This window comes from Oryctolagus cuniculus, chromosome 7 (genome assembly GCF_051225735.1).
Source record: "Oryctolagus cuniculus isolate XC-2025 breed Fujian yellow rabbit chromosome 7, ASM5122573v1, whole genome shotgun sequence".
Classification (NCBI taxonomy): Eukaryota; Metazoa; Chordata; class Mammalia; order Lagomorpha; family Leporidae; genus Oryctolagus; species Oryctolagus cuniculus.
Window position 1 is genome coordinate 140,900,695 of NC_142873.1, and position 25,174 is coordinate 140,925,868.

The window sequence follows — 25,174 nt, forward strand, 5'->3', positions numbered from 1 at the left end:
ATTGCCACTCACAGCACTAAAGAGATTCACCAGCTGTCTGGGCACCTGGTTTGTCCCCCATGGCAGCTCTCAGGAGCCAGGGCAGGACGCACGCTGTGGAGGTGACTTCCCGTTTGGATCAGGAGGAGGGGAGCCATGGGAGAATTGCCTGGGTCCTGAGGAAGTCCCTTGCCCTCATCCCAGGCTCTGCTTGGCCTTTGGAATGAGGAAGGGAAGGGAGAGGGCCCCCAGCAGGCCTCTTATGTGGAAAGGAAGTTGCAACAATAGTTCCAGTTGCACTGGGTCATTTTTCTCCTGCCCTCCGTGTGTGCGTGCGGGTGTGTGTGTGTGTGTGTGTGTGTGTATGTGTGTGAGAGTCTGGGGTCAACTAATCAGTTAGGACACCTGTGTGAAAACCACTTGTAAGCGGTAATAAAAGGGAAGTCTGAGTGAAGCCCTTTGGTTCCATGAGGATCTTTAAAGGTCGCAGGTACGCTGGGGCAGGAGTGACCTTAACACGGGAAGTCAGATGACCACTCTGCAAGCAGGTTTTGAGTTTGCTTTCTCCCCTGATTTATTGGGGAGGACTTGCTATTGCTTTTATCAAGTGCTTGCTAGCCACGGATGCCAACTAACTTCCTCGATTGAAGGCCGGAGGATCATGTCTGGTTCCAGGAGCCGCTTGAGCAGGTCCTGGCATTCGGCCGAGATGCCCAGGTGGGTGGGGAAGGACACCCCCTTCTGCTGCTGCCACAGCATCTTGGGGATGTCTGTGTCATCAAAAGGTAGGCTGGCGCAGAGCATGACGTACAGGACCACGCCCATGCTCCACACATCGCCCTTCTTGCTGTCGTGGGGAACGCCCTGCAGTACCTCGGGGGCGGCGTAGGCGGTGCTACCGCAGAAGGTCTGGCTCAGCTCCCGGCGGGACTTGGGCAACACTTTGGCAAAGCCAAAGTCTGTGAGCTTCAGGTTGAAGCCCTGCAGCAAGGCGTTCTCGCACTTGAGGTCCCGGTGGGCCACGCCACATCCATGGCAGTAGCGGATGGCCTCGACCATCTGACGGAAGAGGGCCTTGGCCCGGCTTTCAGGCAGCGGCCCCCCATTCAGCACACAGTCAAAGACATCCCCTCCCTCAGCCAGTTCCATCACCAGGTAGATTTTCCCGTCCGCAGACTCCAGCATCTCGTACACCCGGATGATGTTCTTGTGGTCCAGGGTGCGGACGATCTGGAGCTCCCGCGGCAGGAATCTCTGGATAAACTCTGAAACGAGAGGACAAGAGGTGATGAGCTATCAAGTCAAAGGGCCCAGCGCCTCACTCCTGGACTTCGGGCTGCCCTTCTTAAATGTGGTTCTCGCCCTTGGATGTTGCGAGAACCGAACCGTCACTCCTGTTGCTTTTGTAGCTAACACATTATGCAGTGGAACTGCCCCCTGCCAGCTTCGGCACTATTGTGAGCAGTCTGGGAGACTGCAGGTAGCAAGATGAGGTGCTTTGGGGACTTTCAGACAAAGTTACTGAATCTGTTACAAGGCCATACTTGCCCAGGGCATGGTGAGCCAGCTCCTCCCGTCCCTGGTCCCTGCCTCCTGCCTCCTGACCCACGGTTCTTTCCCATGAACCCTGCCTGCCTTTTTCCCACCTCCACCTACCTTGGCACCAGCTCCTGCCTTCCGCTAGCCCTGGCTGTGGCCTCTCTGCAAGTCTCTGTTCGTTCCCGGAATAGGAAGAGCCTGGCAAGCTCAGATCTTGCCTCTGAGGACTCCTCTCCTGGTGCCGCTTTATCTTGGACTGTGCGATGCTCTTGGACTCCCAGCTTCCCTCTGTTCCCGCACTGACCCCCCCCCGGGGGGGCGGGGGTCCCTAGGGCTTGCATTCCTTGGTTCCAGACTAAAGGCCAGGAGGAAATGACTGCTCTGACTGGGGAAAGTGCCCTCCCACCTCAGCCAGCCCTCCCTTCCTCCAAAGGGCCCCCGGCTCACCTTCTGGCCCTCCCATCTTGTCTATAATTTTAATTGCCACTTTTCTTTGGTGTTTTTTGGAAAATGCTTCTCTGACTTTTGAGTAGGTCCCTTCCCCAATGGTCTTGCCCAGCTGGTACCCATTGGAGAGCAGAAAGTCCTCCATGCTGTCTAGCGCCTCCTTCCTATCACCCACTCAGCGCATGCTGCCTCCGCGAGGCAGCTCTACTGCACCATCGCCCTCGGCCCGCTCCTCTTCCCCCCAAGGACTTCATCCACAGCCGCCCCAGCGCTAGAGCATTCTCCGTCTGCACACAGCCGCGGGTGGGGGGCAGGAGAGGGTCAGACATTTTAAAACTCCGGCCCAATTGTGATGTAAATATTGTGTGACCCTTGGCCAAAATGGGCAATGGCCCTACCTGCTCGCACCCTCTCTGCCAAACCCAGCGCGGGCTAAGTCCCCGCCGCCGCCGCCGCCGCCGCCACCACCGCCGCGGGGCCGGGCCGGGCCGCGAGTCACTGCGTAGCCGCGGAGGGCGCTCCAGGGTGTCGGCGTGGAGCGGGCGTGCCCGGCTCCTCGGCCTCCATCTGGCGGCCAGGGCGTCTGCGCGGCCAGGTCTCCAGGCGCCATGGCGAGAGCCTTCCGACGCCCGGCTCGGGCCCCCGCGAAGTGCTGGGGCGGCAGGGGGTTCCCCGGCGTGGGGAACGGGCTCTGTGAGGTCAGCGCGCCGCGGCCCGGGTCACAATGCCGTTCTCCCCCTCGACACCCGAGCCCGGTCGCGCCGCAGACACCTGCCCGGCTCCGCCTGGACCGGAGCGTCCTCCCGCGGCCAGGGCTCGGGCAGCTGCCTCCAGCCTGGGAGCGGCCTCGGCCTCCGGCAGGTGAGAACAACCCAGGGGCGAGCGCGGGGAGGGGGTCGCCTGGCGGCCCGGGAGCGGCCTGACAGCCACTCCCCGCGCAGAGCGCCCCGGGGCCTGGACATGAGTGCCCAGGAGCCCCCGCAGGGTCGGAGATTCCCCATTGAGGCCGGAGACTCCCCTGGCCTTGCCGCCGTCCCAGAGTCCCAGGACAGCCCGGAGCCAGTAGCTACGGAGCACAACCCGGTCAGGTGAGGCCGGCGCCCCGTCCCGCGGCCCCACCTGTGGCCCACTACGCGCCCCCAGGCCTCCCCACATCCAGGCCAGAGCCCCAGTGGACCTCCGGGGCACTCCCTGGGTGCACCCCAAGATAGGCCAAGTCCCCGGCTCAGCGGCCCGTTTTCCCCAGGCCGCTTCGACGCTGCCCGGGCTGCCACTGTCTGACGCTGCTGCACGTGCCCATCGACGTCTACCTGGCCATGGGCGGGAGCCCCCGGGCCCGCGCCACCTGAGTGCGCCTGCGCACGGCAGCTCCCCGGGAGCCGGGCGGGGACGAGGCCCTCCGCGGGCCACCACGCTGAGGTCGCACGCGCCGAGCACGAGACAGTGATGCACATTTTAAAATAAAAGAATGATGCACATTTTAATAAAGCACAGCATAAACTGTTCTTTCCACTCTGGGCTGGCCTGGTATATCTGTCTGTTGGATCCGGCCCACCAGCTGTCCCACCCTGCCCAACCGCACCTTCTCTGTGCCGTCTCTCGGGGACGCAGCCCTGGAAGCTGGCCCTGGCTCGGCATTACTTGGCGGCCAGAACCCCTTGCCCCAGCCTGTCCTTTAGGACCTGCGCTCATCCTTCTCCCTGTCCATGTACTTGATTCTCAGCTGAAGTTCCTATTACGCTGGTGACCACAGGACATGTAGGTTAGAATTAAAAGATTGCCCACCTACCCCAGGCCCAGTGCATTCTCAGAATAGAGTTAGGTTCTGCTAACTGCCGTTTTGTGACACTCCTGACATTGTTGCAAGGGTTAGGGGCTGCACCCCCAGCCCCCAGCCCATCAGAGAAGTCCCAACTGTTGGTTCCCTCCCTAGGTGCCCAGCAGGGGGGACTCAATCCAGACCTCCCACCCAGGTGGCAGGAGCCAAACTACTTAAGGTATCACCTGCTGTCGCCCAGAGTTCATTAGCAGGAAGCTGGGTTAGGAGCAGGGCCAGGTATACCAGGCACCAAGCTGGGTTACAGGTGTCTTAAGTGCCGGGTGGAACTCCTGCCCCCCTCCCCAGTCCATCCTGAGCCTGGATTTTTTCCTAGAACTAATGGGATCAGAAAAACATTGGGGATGACATCCTTCCAGGAACTTTGGTTTCTTAACTTTGTATTTTACAGGTGAGGCCATATGAGAGGATTTTGGGGTGACCCAGATGATCCTCAGTGTCCCCAAACACCCTAAGGTCCACCCTCAGGAGGGGCTGGAGACACGAAGGCCCCTGCAGTGGCAGAACTCAAGCTGAACAAATATTTCTCGATTTTGCTTTGATGAGCCTGTATTATGTTTATGTTGGGAAAATATAAATGTAACCCAGAGATCAGCTTCATCCCCTGCTCCCCTGGGAGCTAAGTGCAGTTGTCTCATTCCCCCCTCCCCTAACCCGCGGTCCCCGAGAGCGTTTCAGATTCCCACGGTCTGCTGGGTGATTGGCACAGAGGTTAAGGTACTGCTTGGGACACCTCATTCCATCTGGAAGCACCTGAGTTCGTCTCAGCTCTGCTTCCTGCTAATACACCCTGAGAGATGCGATGGCTCAGGTACTTGGGTCCCGGGCCCCTCTGCGGGAGACCCGGACTGAGTTTTGGGAACCTGGCTTTAGTCTCGCCCAGGCCTCACAGTGGTGGGCATTTGGGGAGTAAACCAGCAGATGGGAGATCTCGATATCTACCTCTTTTTTTTTTTTTTTTTTTTTTTGATAGGCAGAGTGGACAGTGAGAGAGAAAGAGAGAAGGGTCTTCCTTTACCGTTGGTTCACCCCCCAATGGCTGCTGCGGCCGGCGTGCTGCGCTGATCTGAAGCCAGGAACCAGGTGCTTCTCCTGGTCTCCCATGGGGTGCAGGGGCCAAGCACTTGGGCCATCCACAGCAGAGAGCTGGATTGGAAGAGGAGCAACCGGGACAGAATCTGGCACCCCGACCGGGACTAGAACCCGGGGTGCCGGTGCCGCAGGTGGAGGATTAGCCTAGTGAGCTGCGGCGCCAGCCAATATCTATCTCTTGACATATATCTTTCTCTCTCCCTCTCTCTGTATCTCTTCCTTTCAAAGAAACAGACTCTAAGAAAGGAGCCCAGAGTCACCTGAAGAGACAGGCTTCTTGGTTCCCACGCAGTCTGAAGTACAGGAGGCCAACTGAGGGCCAGCTGATCTGACCACCACAGGCTCAATCTTTCCCATTCTTCTATCTCCATCACTTCCTTTCTCCCCTCTCCTCAGCCTTCCTTCCTTTTTTTTTTTTCTATTTATTTATTTATTCATTTATTTATTTAGTTGAAAGGTAGAGCTGCAGAGAGAAAGGAAGAGACAGAAAAAGAAAGAACTTCCATCCACTGGCTCATTCTCCAAATGGTTGCAATGGCCCAGCCTGGGCAAGGCCGAAATCGGGAGCCTGGAACCCCATCCAGGTCCCCCAAATGGGTAGCAGGGGCCCAAGCACTCGGGCCGTCTTCTGCTGCTTGCTCAGGCACATTAGCAGGGAACTAGATTGGAAGTGGAGCAGCTGGGGTTGGAACCGGCGCCCCTATGGGATGCCCACATTGCAGGAGGCAGCTTAACCCACTGCACCACATCCCAGAGACCCCAACCTTCCTTCCCCCTTTTTTTCCTTAAAAATTGATTTATCGTACTTGAAAGGTGGAGTTACAGAGAAGGAGAGGCAGAGGCAGAGAGAGAGTCTTCCATCCGTTGGTTCACTTCCTAAACGGCCACAATGGCCAGAGCTGGGTCGATCTGAAGCCAGGAGTCAGGAGCTTCTTCTGGGTCTCCCACACAGGTGCAGGGGCTCAAGCACTTGGGCCGTCTGCTGCTGATTTCTCAGGCACATTGGCGGGGAGCAGGATCAGAAGTGGAGCAGCTGGGACTCAAACCGGTGCCCATATGGGACGCCAGCACTGCAGGCAGCAGCTTAACCTGCATTGCCACAGCAAAAGCCCCACTTCCTTTCCTTTAAAAATCGTCTACTGGGGCCCGCGTTGTGACGTAGCAGGTGAAACCACCACCTGAGACTCGCATCGCATGTGGATGCCAGTTTTTGTCCCAGCTGTTCTACTTCCAATCTGACTCCCTACCAGTATCTTTGTAAAAAGCAGTAGAGAGGCCAGCTTTGTGGCATAGCAGGTAAACCCACCAGCTGGGACACCAGCATCCCATGTGGGAGCCAGTTCTAATCCTGGTTGCTCCACTTCCATTCCAGCTCCCAGCTAACGCGCCTGGGAAAACAACAGAAGATGGCCCAAGTGCTTGGGCCCCTGCATCCATGTGGGAGACCTGGCCTGCATGAAGCTCCTGGCTCCTGGTTTTGGCCTGGCCCAGCCACAGCCCCAGCTGTTGCAGCCATTTGAGGAATGAACCAGCAGAGGATCTCTCTCTCCCTCTCTCTCTCTCTCCCTCTCCATCTCTTTCTGCAAATCTGCCATTCAAATAAATAAATCTTAAAAAAAAAAAAAAGCAGCAGAAGTTGACCCAAGTACTTGGGCCCCTGTCACCCACATAGGAGACCTAAATGAAGCTCCTGACTTCAACTTGGCCAAGCACTGGCCATTGTGGCCATCTGGGAGTGAATCAGCAAATGGAAAATTTTTCTTTTTCTGTAACTCACATAAATTTATTATTATTATTATTATTATTATTTGAAAGGCAGCATTAGGGAGAGAGAGAGAGAGAGAGAGGTCTTCCATCCCCTGGTTCACTTCCCAAGTGGTCACAATGGCCAGGACTAGACCAAGCTGAAACCAGGAGCTTCATCCTGTTTCCCACATGGTGCAGGGGCCTGAGCACCTGGGCCATCTTCTGCTGCTTTCCCAGGGCATGAGCAGAGAGCTGGATGGGAAGTAGAGCAGATGGGACTCCAACTGACACCCATATGGGATGCCGGCACTGCAGGCCTTGGCTTAACCTGCTATGCCACAATGCCAGCCCCTAAATAAATCTTTTTTCAAAAGAAAATAATTTATTTCCACCTCCCACCTGCTTGATTTGTGTTGGATGCAAAGATTTCAGAGACAGACTGTGCCAATGGGCCAGTCCTTGGGACCAGTTAGCTCAGGATGCCCATGAGCTATGGGAAAAGGCGTCCCCAGTGGAGGGAAGAAAGTGAAGGGCAAGAGGGCCAGCACTGGAGTGCAGCGGGGTTAAGCCCCTGCCTGCAACGCTGGCACTCATGTGAGTCCCCACTGCTCCACGTCCAGTCCAGCTCCCTGCCAAGCTCCTGGGAAAGCAGTGAGTTCCAGGTCCCTGAGCGAATAGAAGATCTCTTTGTAATTCTGCTTTTCAAATAAGCAAATGTTTAAATAAAAAAAAAAAATAAGTCAAATCAGAGTGCTAGTTGGAGTTCTGCCTGCTCAGCTTCCAATACAGCTCCCTGCCAATGTGCCTGGGAAGACAGCCAAGGATGGCGCCAAGTGTTTGGGTTCCTGCCGTCCAAGTGGGAGACTCAGATGGGGTTCCTGGCTCCTGGCTTCGGCCTGGTCCTGCCCTAGCTATTGTGGCCATTTTGGGACTGAACCAGAGGGTGGAAAATATGTGTGTGTGTTACCACACCTTTCAAATAAATAAAATAAGCCTTTTATTAAAAAAAAAGATTTTATGTATTTGAAAGGTAGAGTTACAGAGAGATCTTCCATCTGCTGGTTCACTCCCCAAATGGCCCCAGCAGCTGGAGCTGTGCAGATCCAAATCCAGGAGCCTGAGGCTTCTTCCAGGTCTCCCATGTGTGCACAGGGGCTCAAAGATTTGGTCCATCTTCTACTGCATTCCCAGGCCATAGCAGAGAGCTAGATCGGAAGTGGAGCAGCTGAGACTCGAACCTGTACCCATATGGGATGTTGGCACTGCAGGCAGCAGCTTTACCCACTATGCCACAGTGCCGGCCCCAAGATAAGTCTTTAAAAAAAAAAAAAAGTGAATGTAGGTAGGGGCTGACGTAGCATAGCAGGTTAAGCCTCTGCCTGTGACACTGGCATCCAATATGGACTCTGGTTTGAGTCCCAGCTGCTCCACTTCCAATCCAGCTCCCTGCTAATGTGCCTGGGAAATCAGTGGAATGACCCAAGTGCTTGGGTACCTGCACCTATGTGGGAGACCTGGAGAAAGTTCCTGGCCTCTGGCTTTGGCCTGGCCTAGCCCTGACCATTGAGGCTATTTAGGGAGTGAATCAGCAGATAGAAGATCCCTATCTGTCTCTTCTTCTCTCTGTAACTCTGCCTTTCAAATGAATAAATAAATCTTAAAAAAAGAAAAATGGGAGGGGGGCAGGCAGTGTGCGAATAAAGCCACCACCCAAGGCGTTGGTGTGTCCCAGCTGGTCCTCTTCTGATCCAGCTCCCTTTGCTTCTGGGAAAACAGCAGAGCATGGCCCAAGTGCTTCAGCTCCTGCACCCACGTGGTAGACCCACATGAGCTCCTGGCTTCAGGCTGGCACAGCCCGTCCTTTGCAGGTGAGTGAACCAGCAGATAGAAGATCTCTCTCTCGCTCCCTCCTCTCCCCCCACTTCTCTGTAACTTGAATTTCAAATAAATAAGTAATTTTTTTAAAGATTTATTTATTTATTTATTTGAGAGGCAGAGTTACAGAGAGACAGAGGCAAAGAGAGAGAGAGAGGTCTTCCATCCACTGGTTCACTCCCCAGGTGGCGCCAACAGCTGGAGCTGTGCAGATCCCAAGCTAAGAGCCAGGAGCTTCTTCCGGGTCTCCCACATAAGGGCAGGTGCCCAAGCCCTTGGGCCATCTTCCACTTCTTTCCCAGGCCATAGCAGAGAGATGGATTAGAAGTAGAGCATCCAGGCCGGCGCCGTGGCTCACTTGGCTAATCCTCTGCCTGCGGCACCGGCACCCCAGGTTCTAGTCCCGGTTGGGGCGCTGGGTTCTGTCCTCAGTTGTTCCTCTTCCGCTCCAGCCCTCTGCTGTGGCCCGGGAAGGCAGTGGAGGATGGCTCAAGTGCTTGGGCCCTGCACCCACATGGGAGACCAGAAGGAAGCACCTGGCTCCTGGCTTCGGATCGGCACAGCGCGACGGCTGTAGCTGCCATTTGGGGGGTGAACCAATGGAAGGAAGACCTTTCTCTCTGTCTCTCTCACTAACTCTGCCTATCAAAAAAAAAAAAAAAAAAAAAGTAGGGCATCTGGGACTTGAACCGGTGCCCATATTGGGATGTCGGCACTGCTGCAGGTGGCGGCTTTACCCACTGTGTCATAGCACCAACCCCAATAAAATAAATCTCTAAAAAGCAATATATGAGGCCAGTGCCGTGGCATAGTGTGTAAAGCCACCGCCTGAAATGCTGACATACCATACAGGCACTTGTTTGAGTCCAGGCTGCTCCACTTCTGATCCAGCTCCCTGCTAATGTGCCTGGGAAAGCAGTGGAAGATGGTCCAAGTGCTTGGGCCCCTGCACTCACATGGGAGACCCGGAAGAAGCTCCAGGATCCTGGCTTCAGACTGGCCCAGCTCCAGCTGTTGCGGCCATTTGGGAATGAACCAGAAGATAAAAGACCTCTCTCTCCCTCTCTCTCTCTCTCTGCTTCTCTGTGACTCTGCCTTTCAAATAAATAAACCTTTAAAAAAAAAAGATTTATTTTATTTATTTATTTCACTCCCCAAATGGCCACAATGGCCGGAGCTGGGCCAATCAGAAGTCAGGAGCCAGGAGCTTCTTCCATGGGTGCAGTGTCCCAAGCACTTGGCCATCTTCCACTGCCTCTGCCTTCCCAAGCACATTAGCAGGGAGCCGGATCAGAAGTGGAGCAGCCGGGAAGCAAACCAGTGTCCATATGGGACGCGTTGCTGCTGGCTGGGGCTTTAACTCCCTGAGCCACAGCCACAGCCCCATAAGTAAATCTTTAAAGCAAGAAAGCAAAGGGCAAGTTCAAGAAATTCAGTTCAGCTTTCACCATCACCTACCTGGACCACGCCACGTGCTCAGAACCCAGGCATGAACACAGGGAGTCCCTTCCCCTCGCAGTCTCAGCAGGGTCAGGGAGCAGAAGGGGCGGGGGCTGGATCAAGGAGGCTTTTTGGGTTACCAGGCTCAGGAGTGTGAACTTTGTTCCACAGGCAGCAGGGAGTAAGAGGTCCCAAGCTGGGACTTCATTCTCCGGGTTCTCTTCTCCGCTTCCATCCTGCTCCCTGCTTCTTCTTCCTCTTTCCCCTGGAAAAGCTGCTGGGCTAAACTCTAGTCCTGAGTTCGAGTCCTGATTCTGCCATTTATTAACTAAGCCATCTTGGGCTTCATGACTTCTCTGAGCCTCCGTTTCCAAATCTGCAAGATGGGAGGAGTGACACCTGCTCGAGTTGCAGTCAGGTTATGCCCCTGCAGTATCAGGAGGGACACCCGGGCACAGCTAGCCCCTGATGACCCAGACAGCCTGCAACTGCCGTTCCGACCTCCAGCTTCAAGGGAAAGCAGAGAGCCAGATGGCCAAGGACACTGGCCCTCAAGGGTGGGTGACGTCCAGCTCTGCAGGGGGCTGGGGAAACCCCCTTGCCTCTTTTCTGCCACCTTCCCAGCTGTTCTTTCCAGGAGCCTGAGAACTAGGCTGGGGGGAGGACATTTCCAGGGAAACCTCCAAGTGGGAAAGGCAGAGCCACCTCCCTCATCCGCAAGGGTAAAACTGTCCCCAGGCCCAGGCCAGACCCTCCAGAACCCAGCCCATTCTCTGGACCTGGAACAGGGTGGGCCCAGGGAAAGGGGGTGCTCAAATCACTGCCTTCCTTGACTTCTCTCTCAGACACCTTATTAGCTAGCCCCTCCCTAAGGGACCCCTTTTTAGAAGGAGGGGGCGAAGTACAGATGGACCCCCCAGGTTACCATGGAGACGGCAGGGAAAGGGTTGCTGCATCGCCATGGCAACAATTGACGTCAGCACTACCCTTTCCCACTGCTTGATATGAGAGGGGGCCAGCCACCCCAACCACGAGCAAATCCCCCACAAAGCCTCCTCCCCTTGCTGAGCCAATCAACCAGGGGGTCGACAGGCTTAATATAGCACGGGAGCTAAAAGCTCAGAGCCTGGTGTCAGTCAAACCTTGGTTCAAATCCTCGCTCTGCCTCGTCCTAGCTGTGTGCGTCTGAGTAAGCTCCTTAACCCCTTGAAGTCTCACAGGGGCCATGGTGACAAACGAGCCTCCGAGGGTGACGGTGAGGATTACAGGGATCAGGCATCCAGTAGGCATGGGAACCAGCTCCTGAGACACGTCCATGGCCGTTGGCGGCTGCGCAGAGTCCTGACTGCCATCTTGGGCCGCGTCAGGGGATGTGGCCTTAATTTAGAGGGGGCCAGGACTTCCAGGCACTGGGCGGGCACCAGGGTCTGTGGGGGCTCTCCCGGTGGAGCCAGAGACACTGGAATTTCCAGGCTCTGAGGAAACCCCAGAACCCACTTTCCCTGAAGTCCCATCACATCCGGACTCTGACCCAACTTCCCCTTTCTCCCCCGCCCCCCCCCAACCTCATCCTGGGTTCTCGCAGCCTTCCGCTTCTTGAGCCTGAATCTGTCCACTAGGAGAAAGGACGGAGGAGGGAGCCAGGGAGGACACTAGGTGGAACGGGGTGCACACGGGGTTCTCAGGGCTGCAGCTCCCATTGCCCTCTCCCCAGCCAGCCTTCTCCTGCCCTCCTCCTCCCCAGCCAGCCAAGCAGCACAGTGCATTCTGCTGCAATTCTGAGTGAGGTCCCCATCCCCACCCATCCCGAGACCCCTGACTCATCTCCCTGCTTCCTCCAGTACCAGATCCCCCCACCCCAGAAAGCTTTCACACAGTTGTGTCACTTTCCTACCCAAATCTCACAGCTACAGCCGCTCACCACTCTTCCCACCTCAAAGCCCTGTCTTCCCGCATCCTGGACTAGTTTCCCTGGAGACCTGCTCACCTCTCAGACCGACACTGACTGTCGCTTCTCAGAGGAGACCCCTGGCCACGCATCCATTCCCTCCCCAGGCACCTGCTTTCCTGCTGGGTTTGATCTTATTACACTTGGGCCTGTGGGAGGGCCAGGGCTCTGTCATATTCGCTCTCCAGGACCTGGAACAGGAGGGCTCAGATCCACAGCTGGGCCAGGGAATGTCCACCCAGCTGAGGCCTGGGGCTCTGAAGAGAAGGACAAGCAGAGCTGTCTGGCCTGGCCTGGCTATAGGAAATGCTCTCAATGAAGAACTGACATCTAGGGGCAGGTGCAGCCTGGGACACCTGCACCCCTTACAGAAGTGCCTAGGTTCCAGCCCCAGCTCCACTTCCAATTCCGATTTCCTGCTAAGGCACACCCTAGGAGGCAGCAGGTGACGGCACCGGATGGAGTTCCTGGTTCCTGGCTTCTGCCTGGCCCACTCCCAGGTGTTTCTGGCATCTGGGGAGTGAACCTGAGGATGGAAGCTTGCTCTCTCTGCCTTTCAAATAGAATAAGCAAAATTTAAAGAACTGACATTTGAACCGAAGGATGAGAAGCAGCTATCCGGGCAAAGATATGGGCGTCAGAAATGCCCCCTGCCCCGGGATTGGTCTGCTCCACGGGTGACCTTGGTGCGGAAGATGCTGCGTAGGGGCACCTGCTCCTGTGTTGGGAAGATAATCCAGGCTGCCCTACAGGGACAGACCAACAGCAGGGAGCCGGGTCAGGAGGTTGCAAAAGGCGACGGGGCCTTGGCCCAAGTGTAGGTGGCGGAAGTGATGGGATTTTAGACATAGCCCAGAGAGGAGAGAATTCTGTATCTGCTTGAGCAGGAAAAGGGAGACATAGGGCAGATTCTGGTATCAAGACCAGATTTCCGGGGCCAGCGCTGTGGCCTGAAGCGCCAGCATCCCATATGGGTGCCGGTTTTAATCCCGGCTGCCCCTCTTCCAATCCAGCTCTCTGCTGTGGCCTGGGAAAGTAGTAGAAGATGGCCCAAGTCCTTGGGCCCCTGCACCCACGTGGGAGACTGGGAACAAGCACCTGGCTCCTGGCTTCGGATTGGCGCAGCTCTGGCCATCGCAGCCATCTGGAGAGTGAACCAACAGAAGGAAGACTTTTCTCTCTGTCTTTCCCTCTCACTGTTTGTAACTCTACCTCTCAAATAAATAAATAAAATCTAAGAAAAAAAAAAAAAAAAGGCCGGCACCGCGGCTCACTAGGCTAATCCTCCGCCTAGCGGCACTGGCACACCGGGTTCTAGTCCCGGTTGGGGCGCCAGATTCTGTCCCGGTTGCCCCTCTTCCAGGCCAGCCCTCTGCTGTGGCCAGGGAGTGCAGTGGAGGATGGCCCAGGTGCTTGGGCCCTGCACCCCATGGGAGACCAGGAAAAGCACCTGGCTCCTGGCTCCTGCCATCGGATCAGCGCGGTGCGCCGGCCGCAGCGCGCTGGCCGCGGCGGCCATTGGAGGGTGAACCAACGGCAAAGGAAGACCTTTCTCTCTGTCTCTCACTGTCCACTCTGCCTGTCAAAAAAAATAATAATAAAAAAATAAAAATAAAATAAAATAAAAAAAAGACCAGATTTCGGGCCCAGCGAGTGGAGTGTGGCCCAGCCGGGAGCAGAGGAGGCAGGACAGATGTGAGGCACGTCTCCTGGGGAAGGGGGACCATCTAGGAGGCAGGTGTGAATTAAGAGGGGAGGGCAGGTCTGAAGAGAGAAGCGCTGACCACCGGCAGGACGCTGAAGGCATGAGAACCCAGGACAGACGTAGAGGGACCCGGGATAACCACGGCTAAGCCGTGAGCAACAGATGAGAAGTGCGTCCCATAGCAGCAACCCGTAGGACAGCCAGGAAATCAAGACTACGCAGTGATCCAAAACACCAGGGCTCCCAGAGGATCTCAAGCAGGAGGGAGTATCTGGCTGTGTCTAAGCCAGCCACTGCTAAGAGGTCAAGTCAGATAAGAGCAGCTAGCATCCCCTGCACTTGGCCACAAGGAGGGCTGCGGCGACCTTGCAGAGCCCGGCCTGCGGAATGGTGGGGGAGGAAGCCAGATGGCAGGGCTTGAGGGACCCAGGGGAAACAACGTGTGTACGCACGTCTTCCAAGAATGTTGGCTGCGCAGGGAGGAAGGGGAGCTGCAGAGGGGTGTGGGGTGGAGGGAGGGCTCCCTTTTTCTTTCCAGATAGCAAAGACTGGAGCCTGTTTGTTTGCCGATGGGAGGGAGAGGTTGAAGATAGGGAAGAGGAAGCGACAGAGGAGGGACATTCCCCAAGGAAGGGAAAGAGGACATCAGATCCCCAAACACAGCTGGACAACAGCGAGGGCAGCAAGTCGGAGCCTGTTCCGGGCTCTGGGGGCTCAGCGCAGCTGCCCACTCTGCCCAGCAGCCAGTGTGAGTCACTAAGGGGGAGACAGCTCCAACGGCAGTGTGGGAACGGGCAGTTGTGCCCTGGGCCCTGAGCCCCATGCCCCAGCCAGGAAGGCACGCGAGGCTCAGCTTACCCTGGGCACGCAGAGTTTGCAGCAAGTGTGGATTTTATTCTGGCTTTTTCTGCCCCTCTCTGAACCTGGTTCCCCTTCTGCAAAAGGCAAGGGTTAGACCAGAGCAATCAAGGACTTCTGTTTTGGGCGGTGGCTGGTGTGTGTGTGTGAGGGCCCCTTCTCGATTCTTTCAGAAATATCTGTGTGTAGGTCTGAGGCCAGCTGAGAAGGTTCTGGATCCTCCCCAGCTCAGCCCTCTGGCTGGGGATCCGGTGGGGAGGGGCCACTCCGGCGATGCCTGGGAGGAGAGAGGTGTGGGTTCTGCACACCATCAACGGTCAAAGAGCAGAGGCTGCAGGCGCCTGGCCCTCCCGCTGCCTGTTCTCAAACGCCAGTCTTTGGCCCCTGCTCTGGCCGGAAGTGTCTCCAGGGAAGTCGGGGACGGCTCTGCCCCCACCTCCTCTTGTCAGATGAAGCCTCCGGCTAAAAACAGCCCCAGGCAACTATGGCTGGACACCGTGCCATGCACCATTCACCGAGACTGCCCACTCCGTGGTGAACTTTCTTTTTCTTTTTTTTCCTCTCGGGGAGAAGGCCTGCGGGGAGGGCGCCGGACAGAGAAGGAGATGCCCCGGTCCTTGGGAAGGCCCCGCTGGGGGCCTCCAACCCTGGAGGCTGTCCCTGTCCCTCTCAAGCGCCCCCCAGGATGAGCGCGGCCGCGTCTCCCCAGCAGGAGGCTCCGAGCTGTGTTTCTGGGGCAGCCGGGACCGGGACCCGGCCCCGCGCCCCGCGGCTCGTTCCGCAGCGCCGCCGCCCGCAGGCTCGCACCGGGCCGCTGCCGCCAGGGGCCACTGGCCCGGAGGACGTGCCGTCGGCGCGCCCGCCCCGCTGCTGCAGCGCGCACCCGCGCCTCCCTTGAGCGCGCGGGGCGGGGCCTAGGCGGAGGGGCGGGGCCCCAGGGCGGCGGGGCGAGGGGTGGGGCGTGAGGGCGTCACAGGCGGAGGGAAGGGGCGGGGCAGGGCGGAGTCGGCGCAGACCCGGAGCGCGGGGCCTCGCCCCCCTCTTTCTGCGCGGGTTTCCTCGACTCCAGGTACCAGCGCCGATGGCTGAACGTTAGCTATCAATTCCTGGACGAGAGGAAGAGACAGATAGGTTCCCTGCACCCGAGAGAGCCGGTGAGGGGCGGGGCCCGAGGGGCGCCCGCTGGGCGTGGCCTCCCGGGGGCGGGGCCTGGCCGAGGCGTGGGGGCTGGGCGAGGCCCGAGCACTAAGTGGGTCTTGCAGCAGTTGCAGGCATCCATAGTTGAGTGCCGGATGTGTGTCTCTGCGGGGTTCTTCCCTGCCTTTCTCGAACCACAAGCATTTTTTTTTTGAAAGATTGACAAATTTTATAAATATTTATTTTTTATTTACTTGAAAGGCAGAGTTACAGGGGTAGGAGGACAGACACAGGGAGAGCGAGAGGTCTTCATCCGCTGGTTCACTCCCCAGATGGCCATAACAGCCCAAGCTGAGCCAGGCGGAAGCAGGGAGCCGGGAGCTTCATCCGGGTCTCCCACGTGGTAGCAGGGGCCCAAGCAATTGGGCCATCCTCCCTGCTTTTCCAGGTGCGTTAGCAGGGAGCTGGATTGGAAGTAGAGCAGCGGGGACTTGAACCAGCGTCCGTATGAGATGCGGGCATCACAGGCAGAGGCTTAACCTGCACCGGCCCCAAGGTTTACAAATTTAACCACTCTGAAATTTCTGTTTCCTGGAAGATACCCAAAAATGTTAAGTAAAGAGTCCCAGACAGGGCTCCGAAAACATGAGGCCAGCTCTGTACCCAAAGCAGGGAGTGCAGGAGCCCATGACCCTAGGGCCAGGGTGACCGGCCGGGCCTGGCAGCTTCGCTGAGTGACTCAGGGAAGAAAGGTGGGTCAGCTTGCAGGGCGGGGGCAGGCGACCCTCCAGGAGGGCCCCCCACACGCACTCCTGTGCACCTGGGAACAGCGGCACCACCTCTGAATGCAACTGTTTCTTTCTGGCCAGGATTTCTGTGTCTGTTGCTTTATCCAGCAAACACTTTCCAAGGGCCTCTTTCCAGGTTTGTGCCGGGTTCACGCCCAGTTCATCTGTGAGTCCTCAGAGGGGGACCGCTCAGCGGAGGTCCCTGCCCTCATGGGGCTCCCGAGCTGGTGGGGGAGTCAGACCCAGCAGAGAGGTGGGCCATCAGCCACGTGCTGTGTTTGCAGAGAGCAGAGGCTGGACCGGGTGCTGCTGCCTGTGGGGCGGCCAGGGACACGTATCTGGCTGGCTGGGAGGTCTTCCATGAGGACAGGAACTTTGCTGGTCTGGAAGGATGAAGGGCTCGACTTCCAGCAAGAGTGTTCTGGGTGAGGGGCACAGCACATGTCTGGCTGGTGACCCGCTGCTCCGGCTGGCTGTCCTGGGAGTGTGTACTGCTGCACCTCGGTTCCTGGGAGTCCTGATGCAGGCTTCAACAGGGCCCCTGCGGAGTCTGGAAGTGAGGCCGCTGCCGCTGGAGCTGATTCAGGCCACTGGCCAGCTCTGGCCCGGCCCATCCCCCTGGAAGCAGCCCCACCCCCACCCCATCGGCATCAGTCCCACGACCTTTGGCTCCTTCCCAGGGCAGCATCCTGCAGCCCGGAAGGAAGTCCTTCGTCCTGTCTAACCACAGTCCCTGCTGAGGCAACCCCAGCCCTTTCCTCTCATTCTGTCTGTGGGCAGAGGGGAGGAGATGGGCTGGCCATCTGTGACAGCAGATCCTGCCTGGCCCGCGAGCCCAGCAAAGACCTGAGACTGGGGGTGACCAGCTCTGCAGCCCAAGAAGGGCAAAGCTAACCACTCAGAAGCCTCTGCCACATCCACTCCCAAGAGCCTCATTTTTAGACAGAAACTCAGGCGGGCCCACCGAGGAAAGCGGTGCAGACCTGGGACCAGAACCCGGGTCTGTTGATAAAATAGGAACAATGCAACCGGCGTTTATTCCACAGTTACATTCTGCGTTTTCTTCTCGAAGCCACATCACAACCTGTGAGGCCCCCTCATGATTCCTGTATCCTCAGATGAAACTGATGCTCAGAATCATTAAGTGACCTGTCGGGGCCGGCGCTGTGGCGCAGCGGGTTAAGCTGCCACCTGCAGAGCCGGCATCCCATATGGGCGCTGGTTTGAGTCCTGGCTGCCCCACTTCCGATCCAGCTCTCTGCTGTAGCCTGGGAAAGCAGCAGAGGATGGCCCAAGTTGTTGGGCCCCTGTACCTGTGTGGGAGACCCAGAAGAAGCTCCTGGCTCCTGGCTTCAGATTGGCACAGCTCCAGCTGTTGCGGCCATTTGGGGAGTGAACCAGTGGATGGAAGATTTCTCTCTCTCTCTCTCTCTCTCTCTCTTTCTCCTTCTCTCTTGTATTTCTGCCTTTCAAATAAATAAGTAATCTTTTTTTTAAGTGACCTGTTCAGGTCCCCCCAGCTAGTGCACAGCAGAGCCGTACTTCCCTCTGTTCCCTGTGCCTGGATGCCAGGGTGTCCCACATGTCGGTTTTCCAGGGCCGTGGAGGGACAGGCTTCAGGTTCACCTTGTGCAAGCCAGGGCTAGCAGGAAGATGGCCTGGGAGCACTGCACCCCCCAGGGTGCCCTCTCTGGGGATGAAGGTTACCCACCTGCCCCGCCCTCCTGGGGTCTCCGTGTTTCTGCCTTCGCTTCTCAAATAAAGCAGCTTCTGCCTCTCTCGGGCTCGCGCCACTGCATTGTGGGGATGATCTTGGTTCCCCCCGTGACACACATGGAGCTGGCGGGCATCCACAGTGACCCCTTGGCCCTCCCACCATACCTGTCCCGCACATGAACGCCCAGTGGGGAAGGTGGGTGCAGGGGACCTAGTTCTTGGTCTCCAGGCTTTCCCAGTGCCACAGATGGAGAAAGGCAGAGGCACATGCCAGCAAGCACAGTGTCCCAGGAAGGGGGCACTCCTTGGTTGGGGGCAGTGTGTCCTTGGTAGGTCAGGAGAGACTTCAGGGGAAGTGCCTTGGGCTGGGCCCTGACAGGTGAGCAGACCCTGGAGAGGTGGACCTCGGGAAGGCATTGTAGGCAGGGTGGGGGCAGCGATCCAAGGAGGAAGCTTTGGCAACTTGCAGGCTGAAATGGTTGTCTCACTAGGGTGACAGCGACCCTGGTACCAGGGGGCCCCTTATCAAAAGGAGGCCTCTAGGGGTCAGAGTTTCAAAGACCTTGAAGGCCAGAATAAGGGTGAGTAGGGAGCCAGGGACGGGTTTAACAGCGGGGAGGCACATGAGTGGTCTCTGGCCTCAGATAGGTCCAAGGCCACAGGGCACCTGTCCCTGTGCTCCCACGGCTGTCTCCAGTTGCTCTCTGGGACTTCCTGGCCTGAGGGTGGGTGCTGGTGGCCAGAGGAAGGAGTCTCTTTTGAAATAGAGACAAAGAGAACGTTCCATCCTCTGGTTCGCTCCCTAAATGTTCACAATAGCTGGGAAACTCAATCCAGGACTCTTACATACATGGCAGAGACCAGACCACTCGAGCCATCACCTGCCACCTCCAAGGTATGTCGCATTGGCAGGAAACTGGAATCAGAGGTGGAGCCGGGACTCGAACCTAGGCATTCCAGTTTGAGATGCAGGTGTCCCAAGAAGTGGGTTTTCTTTTTTTTTAATTAATTTGAAAGGCAAAGCAGCAGAGATTGAGAGGGAGAGACAGAGAAAGAGAAAGTGCTTCTATCCGCTGACTTACTCCCCAAATGCCCACAACAGCTGGGGCTGGGCCAAGCTGAAGCGAGGAGCCAGGAGCACCATCCAAGTCTCTCCCGTGTACGTGATAGGAGCCCAAGGACTCCAGGAACATTAGCAAGAAGCTGGTTTAGAGGCAAAGGAGTGCAAGATGCAGGTATTCCACGTGGTGGCTTAGCCCTCTGCACCACAACACCTGTCCCCCAGGTAGTGTCTTAAGTGCTGTGCCAAATACCAACCCCTTCAGGCCATACTTTTAAGCTCTGGCACTGAGAACGGCAAGAACCCTGAGATCAAGAAATAAATGCTAGTACTGGAGTGGGCGTTTGGCACAATGGTTAAGATGCCACTTGGGATGCGTTCATTCCATGTTTGAGTCCTGGCCCCACTTCCACTTCCACTTCCAGCCTCCCGCGAGTGCATACCGTGGGAGGTGGCAGGGGGACGGCTCAAGTGGTTGGGTTCCTGCCACCCAGGTGGGAGACCCCAGTGGAATTCTGGGCTCCTGACTTCAGTCTGGCCCAGCTCTGGCTGTTGTAGGCATTTGGGGAGTGAACCAGTGGATGTAAGATGACTTGGCCTTTCAAATAGAAAAGAAATGAGTAAATAATTTTTAAAAGGTTTATGGCAAGTGGAATGAAAAAGAAGGAAATGCCAGCGGTGGCTGCCTCTCTACTCTGCCTTTTGCTCGGAGGCCAGCACCTCTGGCTGGATCGCCGCCCCATGTAAGGCGCACATGGACTTTGTCCCAGGGGCAAGCGAAAGCCACGGAGAGGCTGAAGGCCAAGGGCAGCATGTTGGATGTGTGCATGTTTTTCACTGTCATTGAGATATTTACCGAGCTCCTTCTATTGGAAAGTGTCTCTGTGACCTGGAGAACGGCTGTAAGGGCAGAGGGACCAGTGAGAAGCCGGTGACACGGCCCAGCCCTGGTGAAAGGAGGAGCTTCCCCAAGGAGGTGAGGGGAGGGGAGGATGAGCTGCGGTGGGTGGCGCGGGGCTCCGCCCAGGGCCCTGGCTAACACAACGGAGTGGCCACAGCGTGGGAAGTGCGCAGCCTGTGGGTGTGGAGTACAGCACGGGCAGAGCCACTTTCCTCCTGGGAAACCTGGGGCGCTCCTCAGCAGAGCGTCAGTTGGGTTGTTAGGAAAAGGATAGAAATGTAGCAAGTAACGCCTTCTAGGCAGAGGGAACGGCATGTTCAAAGGCCCTGAGGTGGGAGGCAGCTCAGCATTCTGAGGAAGCGAAAAGCCAGCATTGTGGAAATGCAGTGGGCCAGGAGAGGAGGGAGGGACACAGGGCTGAGGGCTGAGTCCTCTCTCCGAGATCCTAGCTGGGGCACTGGGGAAGGCTCCCTGGGGATGGAAGGGCTTCCCAGGCAGGCAGGAGGGACTGGGAGGGGACAGACAGATAAAGTATGTGTTGGGGGTGCTCCACAGTCTGTTTAGAAAGGGCACTACAAGGAGGCCCCGGGGCACACTTCTGGGTATAGGGGAGAGGGAAAGAATCCGTAGGCTCTGGGGGAGGGGCGTGTTCCTGCAGCTTTTAAAGGACCAAGAGGTGGGCGTTGTGACGAAACAGCTTGTGCTGCCTGCATCCCGTATCAGAGGGCCTGGGATCGAGTCCCGCCTGTTTCCCATCCAGCTCCCTGCTGATGCTCACCGTTCAGAGGCAGCAAATGATGGCTCAAGTACTTGGACCCCTGCCACCCGTGAGGGAGACCTGGCTGGAGTTCCAGGCTCCTGGTTTTGCCTGGCCCAGCCCTGGCCATTGCAGCTATTTGTGGATTGATCCAGTAGATGGAGGCTGACTTGTTTTCCCTCTCTCTCTCTCTCTCTCTCTCTCTGTATTTGAAATGAATAGATAAACTTAAAAAAAGAGAGAGAGAATTGGGGCCCGCACTGTGGCGTAGTGAGTAAAGCCGCCGCCTGCAGTGCTGGCATCCCATACGGGCGCCGGTTCAAGTCCTGGCTGCTCCACTTCTGATCCAGCTCTCTGCTGTGGCCTGGGAAAGCAGTGAAGGATGGCCCAAGTCCTTGGGCCCCTGCACCTGCGTGGGAGACCCGGAAGAAGCTCCTGGCTCCTGGCTTCAGATCGGCGCAGCTCTGGCCATGGCAGCCATTTGGGGAGTGAACCAGTGGATGGAAGACCTCTCTCTCTCTCTCTGCCTGTCCTTCTGTTTCTGTGTAACTCTTTCAAATGAATAAATAAATAAACCAGAGAGAGAGAGCGCTGATTGAGGCCAAATGAATTTCCCCTGAGCAATCCAGCATGCTTAGAGCGATCCAGCAATGCCCCCTCTCCCCCCTCCAAAGGAAGGTGCCAGTGCTGCGCTGCCTCCCGCCTCCTCTTCCTAGGACGGAAGCGGAAGAGAAGGGCAGGGAATGGGCTCGCTGATGGGCACCCATTACCCAGAATCTCACACACAGCATCCGCGAGCATTGCTGGAGCTTCCAGGGCGCTCTGTGCCTCAGGCGCTCGGGTTAAAGCTTTCCCGATAGAGCTAACCCATTACTGCCCTGTAACCCTGCAGAAAGGGTGCTACACCACCCCTATTTTATAGATGGGGACACTGAGGCTGCAGAGCCACCGCCTCACCAATAGGACCGCAACGCAATAAATACCTCCCAGAGCTCGCACCCTGAAGCAGCTCCAGGGTCTGCACTTCTGAGTGGCCGGCGGGAGGCCAGAGAGGAAGGCACTTGTGGGGTCACAGAGCCTGGGAGCACGGGAGCGCCTGCGGGGGCAGGGCGAGGTGGTGCTGGGGGGGGGGTTGGGGCCTGGCCTGGGAAGCAGTTTCAGTTTCTCTTTGGGAGGGAAGTCCCCTGTCCCCCACGGACCTGCATTCCATGGCTCTGGCCACGCATCCCCAGAGGCACTGGGATCCTGAGGAAGAGGTGGGGAGAGGGGGGAGGAGCCGCTCAGGCAGGCCAGATAAACTGGGTTGAATTTCTGGTGACCTCATCATGCCTGGGAGAGGTAAGCAGGTGAGCTGGGATAAGGCGCTCTCTGCTACTGGGGAAACCAAGCCCTAGAGAAGACAGCTCTCTTACAGTGGCTGGTCCTGTCCGATTATGTAACCATCACACACACACACACACACACACACACACCCGGAGAGGGAGGGGAGAAATAAAAGGTCTGGGAGGCCTGGAATCCTGAAGAGGGGATTTTCAGATTTCCTGTGCTTGTGCCCAGGCAACTGCATGGTGGATGCCAGTGAGGTGCCTCGTGTCTGCAGTGGGGTCCCGTGGCAGGCAGGGAGGCCACACAGCCAGGGCCTGCTGACCATGCCGCCACAAGCCCCGGAACTGAGGCCCGGGTGGGGGGAGCAGCGCCCCCGCCCCCGGGCCCGGCCCTGCAGCTGCCTCACCTCTCTTGGTCCCACCTCAGTTTCCTCCTGCGCGGAGGGCAGTAGGGATGGTGGCCATCTCACCAGGCCACGAGGCAAGGCGTGCCACGCTGTGGGCACGAGCTTGGCACACAGTCACCACATCACCAAGGCCAGCGGCCATGATCCTTATTCCCGGCGGCCCCTCCCACGCGGGGCTCAGGGATGGCCAAGCGTCTGCACTCTGTGGTCCTCTGTGCCCCCAGCGTGCTGGCTCCCTCCTGGGCTCTCTCTGGCCGGCCGGCCACCCACCAAGGGAGTGCTCCCGCGGCCTAGGCACTTCCTGGGTGACCTCACGCACCACCCGGCTGCAGTTACCTTCCTATTGGCAGTGACCAGGGGTCAGTCTTGACCCAGAACCTCTGTCTTTGTCCCTGTGAGGTCACCCGCCAGACTGTGGGCACTGGCCTTGGGCTCGAGTGTGAGCTGAAGCGTGTGGGCTTCAGGGGCCTCCTGGATATCTTCCAGAATGTTCCCTGGCAGCCCCACCTCCACGAGGCTGAAGGCTTCGGCAAGTCCCTCCCGGGTTCTTTTCCCTCGGACGCCCCAGCCAGCGGAGCCACAGCCGTCATCCAACAGAAAGGGCAGCAGTTCCCCACCCCTGAGCCCGCCTGTCCTCACCCAGGCTGTCACTGGATCCTAAGGATCCCCTCTCCCAAACTGCCCCAGACCAGGCCTCTCCCTCCACCCCCTCCTCACACAGACCCCTGGTCTTTGCTCCCGCCCCCCACCTCCCACCCCTGTTAAGGCATTGCCTGTCTTCCCCTGGATGGGAAACCCCGGAGGGCAGGGGCCCCGTGTGACTCACCACTTACCCTTCTCTACGTAGGGGCAGAAGAGGGAACTGCAGCCCTGCCCTGAGGATGACTCACGGAGCCCCAGCCACTCACTGCCCGGATGAACAAACTGAGGCCACGGAGGTGGGGGTTCTGGGGCGGGGACCGGCTTACTGCCGCACAGCCAGAGGCTGACTTGGGGTGAGCACTAAAGCTCCGGTCCAGCTGTTGCTCTGCACGAGGAGCTGGGGGCCCCGGGGCTGGGCCATCGCAGAACCCCCAGGTCCCAGCCCCCTCTGCTGTCCTCCCATTCTACCACTGGGAAGGCCGCTCTCTCCACCTCTGACCGGACGCCCACCCGCGCCTCACCTGCGGTCTGTTCTGATTCCCCACCTCCCTCGGGGACAATATTCTCTTCCGTTCTCCCGCCTTCAGCCCTACCCTGTGGCTATCCAGGGTCCCCCGCTTTCCTGCCAGGGAGCTCCAGTGCCTTCTGTCCTGTGCCTTTCTCCCTGGGGGCTGGGTGCAGGGTCTGAGCCCTTACTGGGAGAACTGAGACAGCTGGGAATGTGTGAATGTGAGCCTTCCAGTCCGTCCCAGGATCACAATGTCCCTCCCATTCCTCCTTTCCCTGTCACTGTCCTGGCAGAAGTCCACACCTGAGAGGTTTGACTGCAACAGCCTCAGTGACCCCCTGTGGCCCACAAAGCCACCCTCCCGCCCCCACACTCACAGGTGCTCCCTGGCGGGGACACACGCCCTCCATGTGCACACCCAATCCCAGCCAGACAGTCAGCAGCAGCAGTCTGAGGAAAGGCAGGTGCACGCCCAGGAAGTCTCAGAGTCACCAGGAGTCACCTCTCTCTCTCTCTTTCTCTCTCTCTCTCTCTCTCTCTCTCTCTCTCTCGGTCTCGCCCTGGACTACTCAGAGCCCCACGACGACACAGCCTCACGTAGCCCCAGACATACACACCTGGTCACACACACACACACACACACACAGTCGCAGTCTCACACACAGACAGGCACAGAGAGAAACAGACACACACAGTTGCACACGGGCTCCGGGAGACGCAGAACAATGGGCACATTGTCTGGTTTGGCAGCAGCTGGGGAGGAAGGAGCCACGGGAGGACTGCTGTGCCCCCGCACCCGCACCCCACTGCAGCATCCCAAACCTCTCCCTTCTTCCAGAAGTCAGATTCTGCTGGGACCTGCATTCGCTAAGGGATCGGGCTCCCAGGCGCCCCCTCCCTGGCCTCCGGGGATGCCTGGTGGGAACGGAGGGCTCCCTCTGGGGCTGTGGGGACTCAGGGTGTTTTAGGCTTGATCTTCCTGTCTCCTCCTGGGATCCTCAGATTTGCATGTCCTCCCCAAGGCCGTACCTGGGGAGCTGGAGCCTAGGGATCTGTGCTTAACCTCTGACCTCAACCCTTCCAGGACTCACACACCCTCCATGTGAGCCCTGCCAAGCTGGTGCAGGCAGTGCCTGGCAGCATTGTGGGCTCCCTATTGTGGCGGAGACAGAGAGCAGGTCACGATGGCCAACCCTCCGTGGCAGCAAGCGCAGGAGTCGCTGTCTTGTCCCTGAGCTGCGGAGCAGGCCTGGGGCCCCTCCCGACCCCAGAGCCAGCTCTTCTCGCCTTCCCCCTCTGACCAGAGCAGCCCCAGATGGCACCAGGAAATTCTTCCAGCCTGGATCTCCCCAAACTTTCTCACCCTTAGCTCTAGGTAGCTGCTGTGTGCCTTTGGGCATGTCACTTTCCCATCCTGAACCCCAGTGGCCCAACCTAAGGTGGAGTAGGACTGGCGGGGGGGGGGGG

The 25,174-nt window shown here is 57.8% G+C and overlaps 3 protein-coding genes and 1 long non-coding RNA gene across 9 annotated transcripts in view; 3 read left to right on the plus strand and 1 right to left on the minus strand.

The window, feature by feature from the left end:
* The window catches only part of BSDC1 (BSD domain containing 1), a 31,564-nt gene extending 30,301 nt beyond the window's left edge, over window positions 1–1,263 (plus strand). For all 3 annotated transcript variants that reach the window (XM_089301079.1, XM_089301081.1, XM_089301082.1), the window contains exon 11: window positions 1,198–1,263. In XM_089301079.1, coding sequence (XP_089157205.1) covers window positions 1,198–1,248 — 51 coding nt within the window. In that variant the 3' untranslated portion in view covers window positions 1,249–1,263. The remainder of the gene's footprint in view (window positions 1–1,197) is intronic.
* Window positions 529–2,479, minus strand: TSSK3 (testis specific serine kinase 3). 2 transcript variants are annotated; one of them, XM_089301084.1, is made up of 2 exons: window positions 2,364–2,479; window positions 529–1,244 (listed from the first exon to the last, which is right to left on the minus strand). In XM_089301084.1, the coding sequence occupies exon 2, from the start codon at window positions 1,162–1,164 to the stop codon at window positions 583–585; it is 582 nt and encodes a 193-aa protein (XP_089157210.1). In that variant the 5' UTR covers window positions 1,165–1,244; window positions 2,364–2,479; the 3' UTR covers window positions 529–582. The 2 variants fall into 2 exon arrangements, with proteins under 2 accessions (XP_089157210.1, XP_002720759.1); XM_002720713.6 differs by lacking the exon at window positions 2,364–2,479 and adding an exon at window positions 1,966–2,251.
* FAM229A (family with sequence similarity 229 member A) lies at window positions 2,206–3,477 on the plus strand. Of its 2 annotated transcripts, none has more exons than XM_089301083.1 (3): window positions 2,206–2,826; window positions 2,950–3,053; window positions 3,212–3,477. In XM_089301083.1, exons 1-3 carry the CDS (start codon window positions 2,347–2,349, stop codon window positions 3,312–3,314), a joined length of 687 nt encoding a protein of 228 aa, XP_089157209.1. In that variant the 5' UTR covers window positions 2,206–2,346; the 3' UTR covers window positions 3,315–3,477. The 2 variants fall into 2 exon arrangements, with proteins under 2 accessions (XP_089157209.1, XP_002720760.1); XM_002720714.6 differs by having other exon boundaries at window positions 2,548–2,826; window positions 2,907–3,053.
* Window positions 3,478–15,458: 11,981 nt separating this feature from the next.
* LOC103352121 (uncharacterized) lies at window positions 15,459–21,420 on the plus strand. 2 transcript variants are annotated; one of them, XR_007913863.3, is made up of 3 exons: window positions 15,459–15,620; window positions 20,045–20,143; window positions 21,048–21,420. It is a non-coding gene; the product is annotated as an uncharacterized LOC103352121 (long non-coding RNA). The 2 variants fall into 2 exon arrangements; XR_016211158.1 differs by having other exon boundaries at window positions 15,472–15,535.
* The last annotated feature ends 3,754 nt before the right edge of the window (window positions 21,421–25,174 follow it).

Excerpts from the sequence above, each read along its gene's own strand:
- FAM229A (XM_089301083.1), top strand. The coding sequence starts at position 2,347 with ATGGGCAATGGCCCTACCTGCTCGCACCCTCTCTGCCAAACCCAGCGC. Across the intron at positions 2,827-2,949 it reads GCGGCCTCGGCCTCCGGCAG|GGTCGGAGATTCCCCATTGA; the intron begins GTGAGAACAACC and ends GAGCCCCCGCAG. Across the intron at positions 3,054-3,211 it reads ACGGAGCACAACCCGGTCAG|GCCGCTTCGACGCTGCCCGG; the intron begins GTGAGGCCGGCG and ends CGTTTTCCCCAG.
- TSSK3 (XM_002720713.6), bottom strand. The coding sequence starts at position 2,110 with ATGGAGGACTTTCTGCTCTCCAATGGGTACCAGCTGGGCAAGACCATT. Across the intron at positions 1,245-1,965 it reads CAAGATGGGAGGGCCAGAAG|AGTTTATCCAGAGATTCCTG; the intron begins GTGAGCCGGGGG and ends CTCTCGTTTCAG.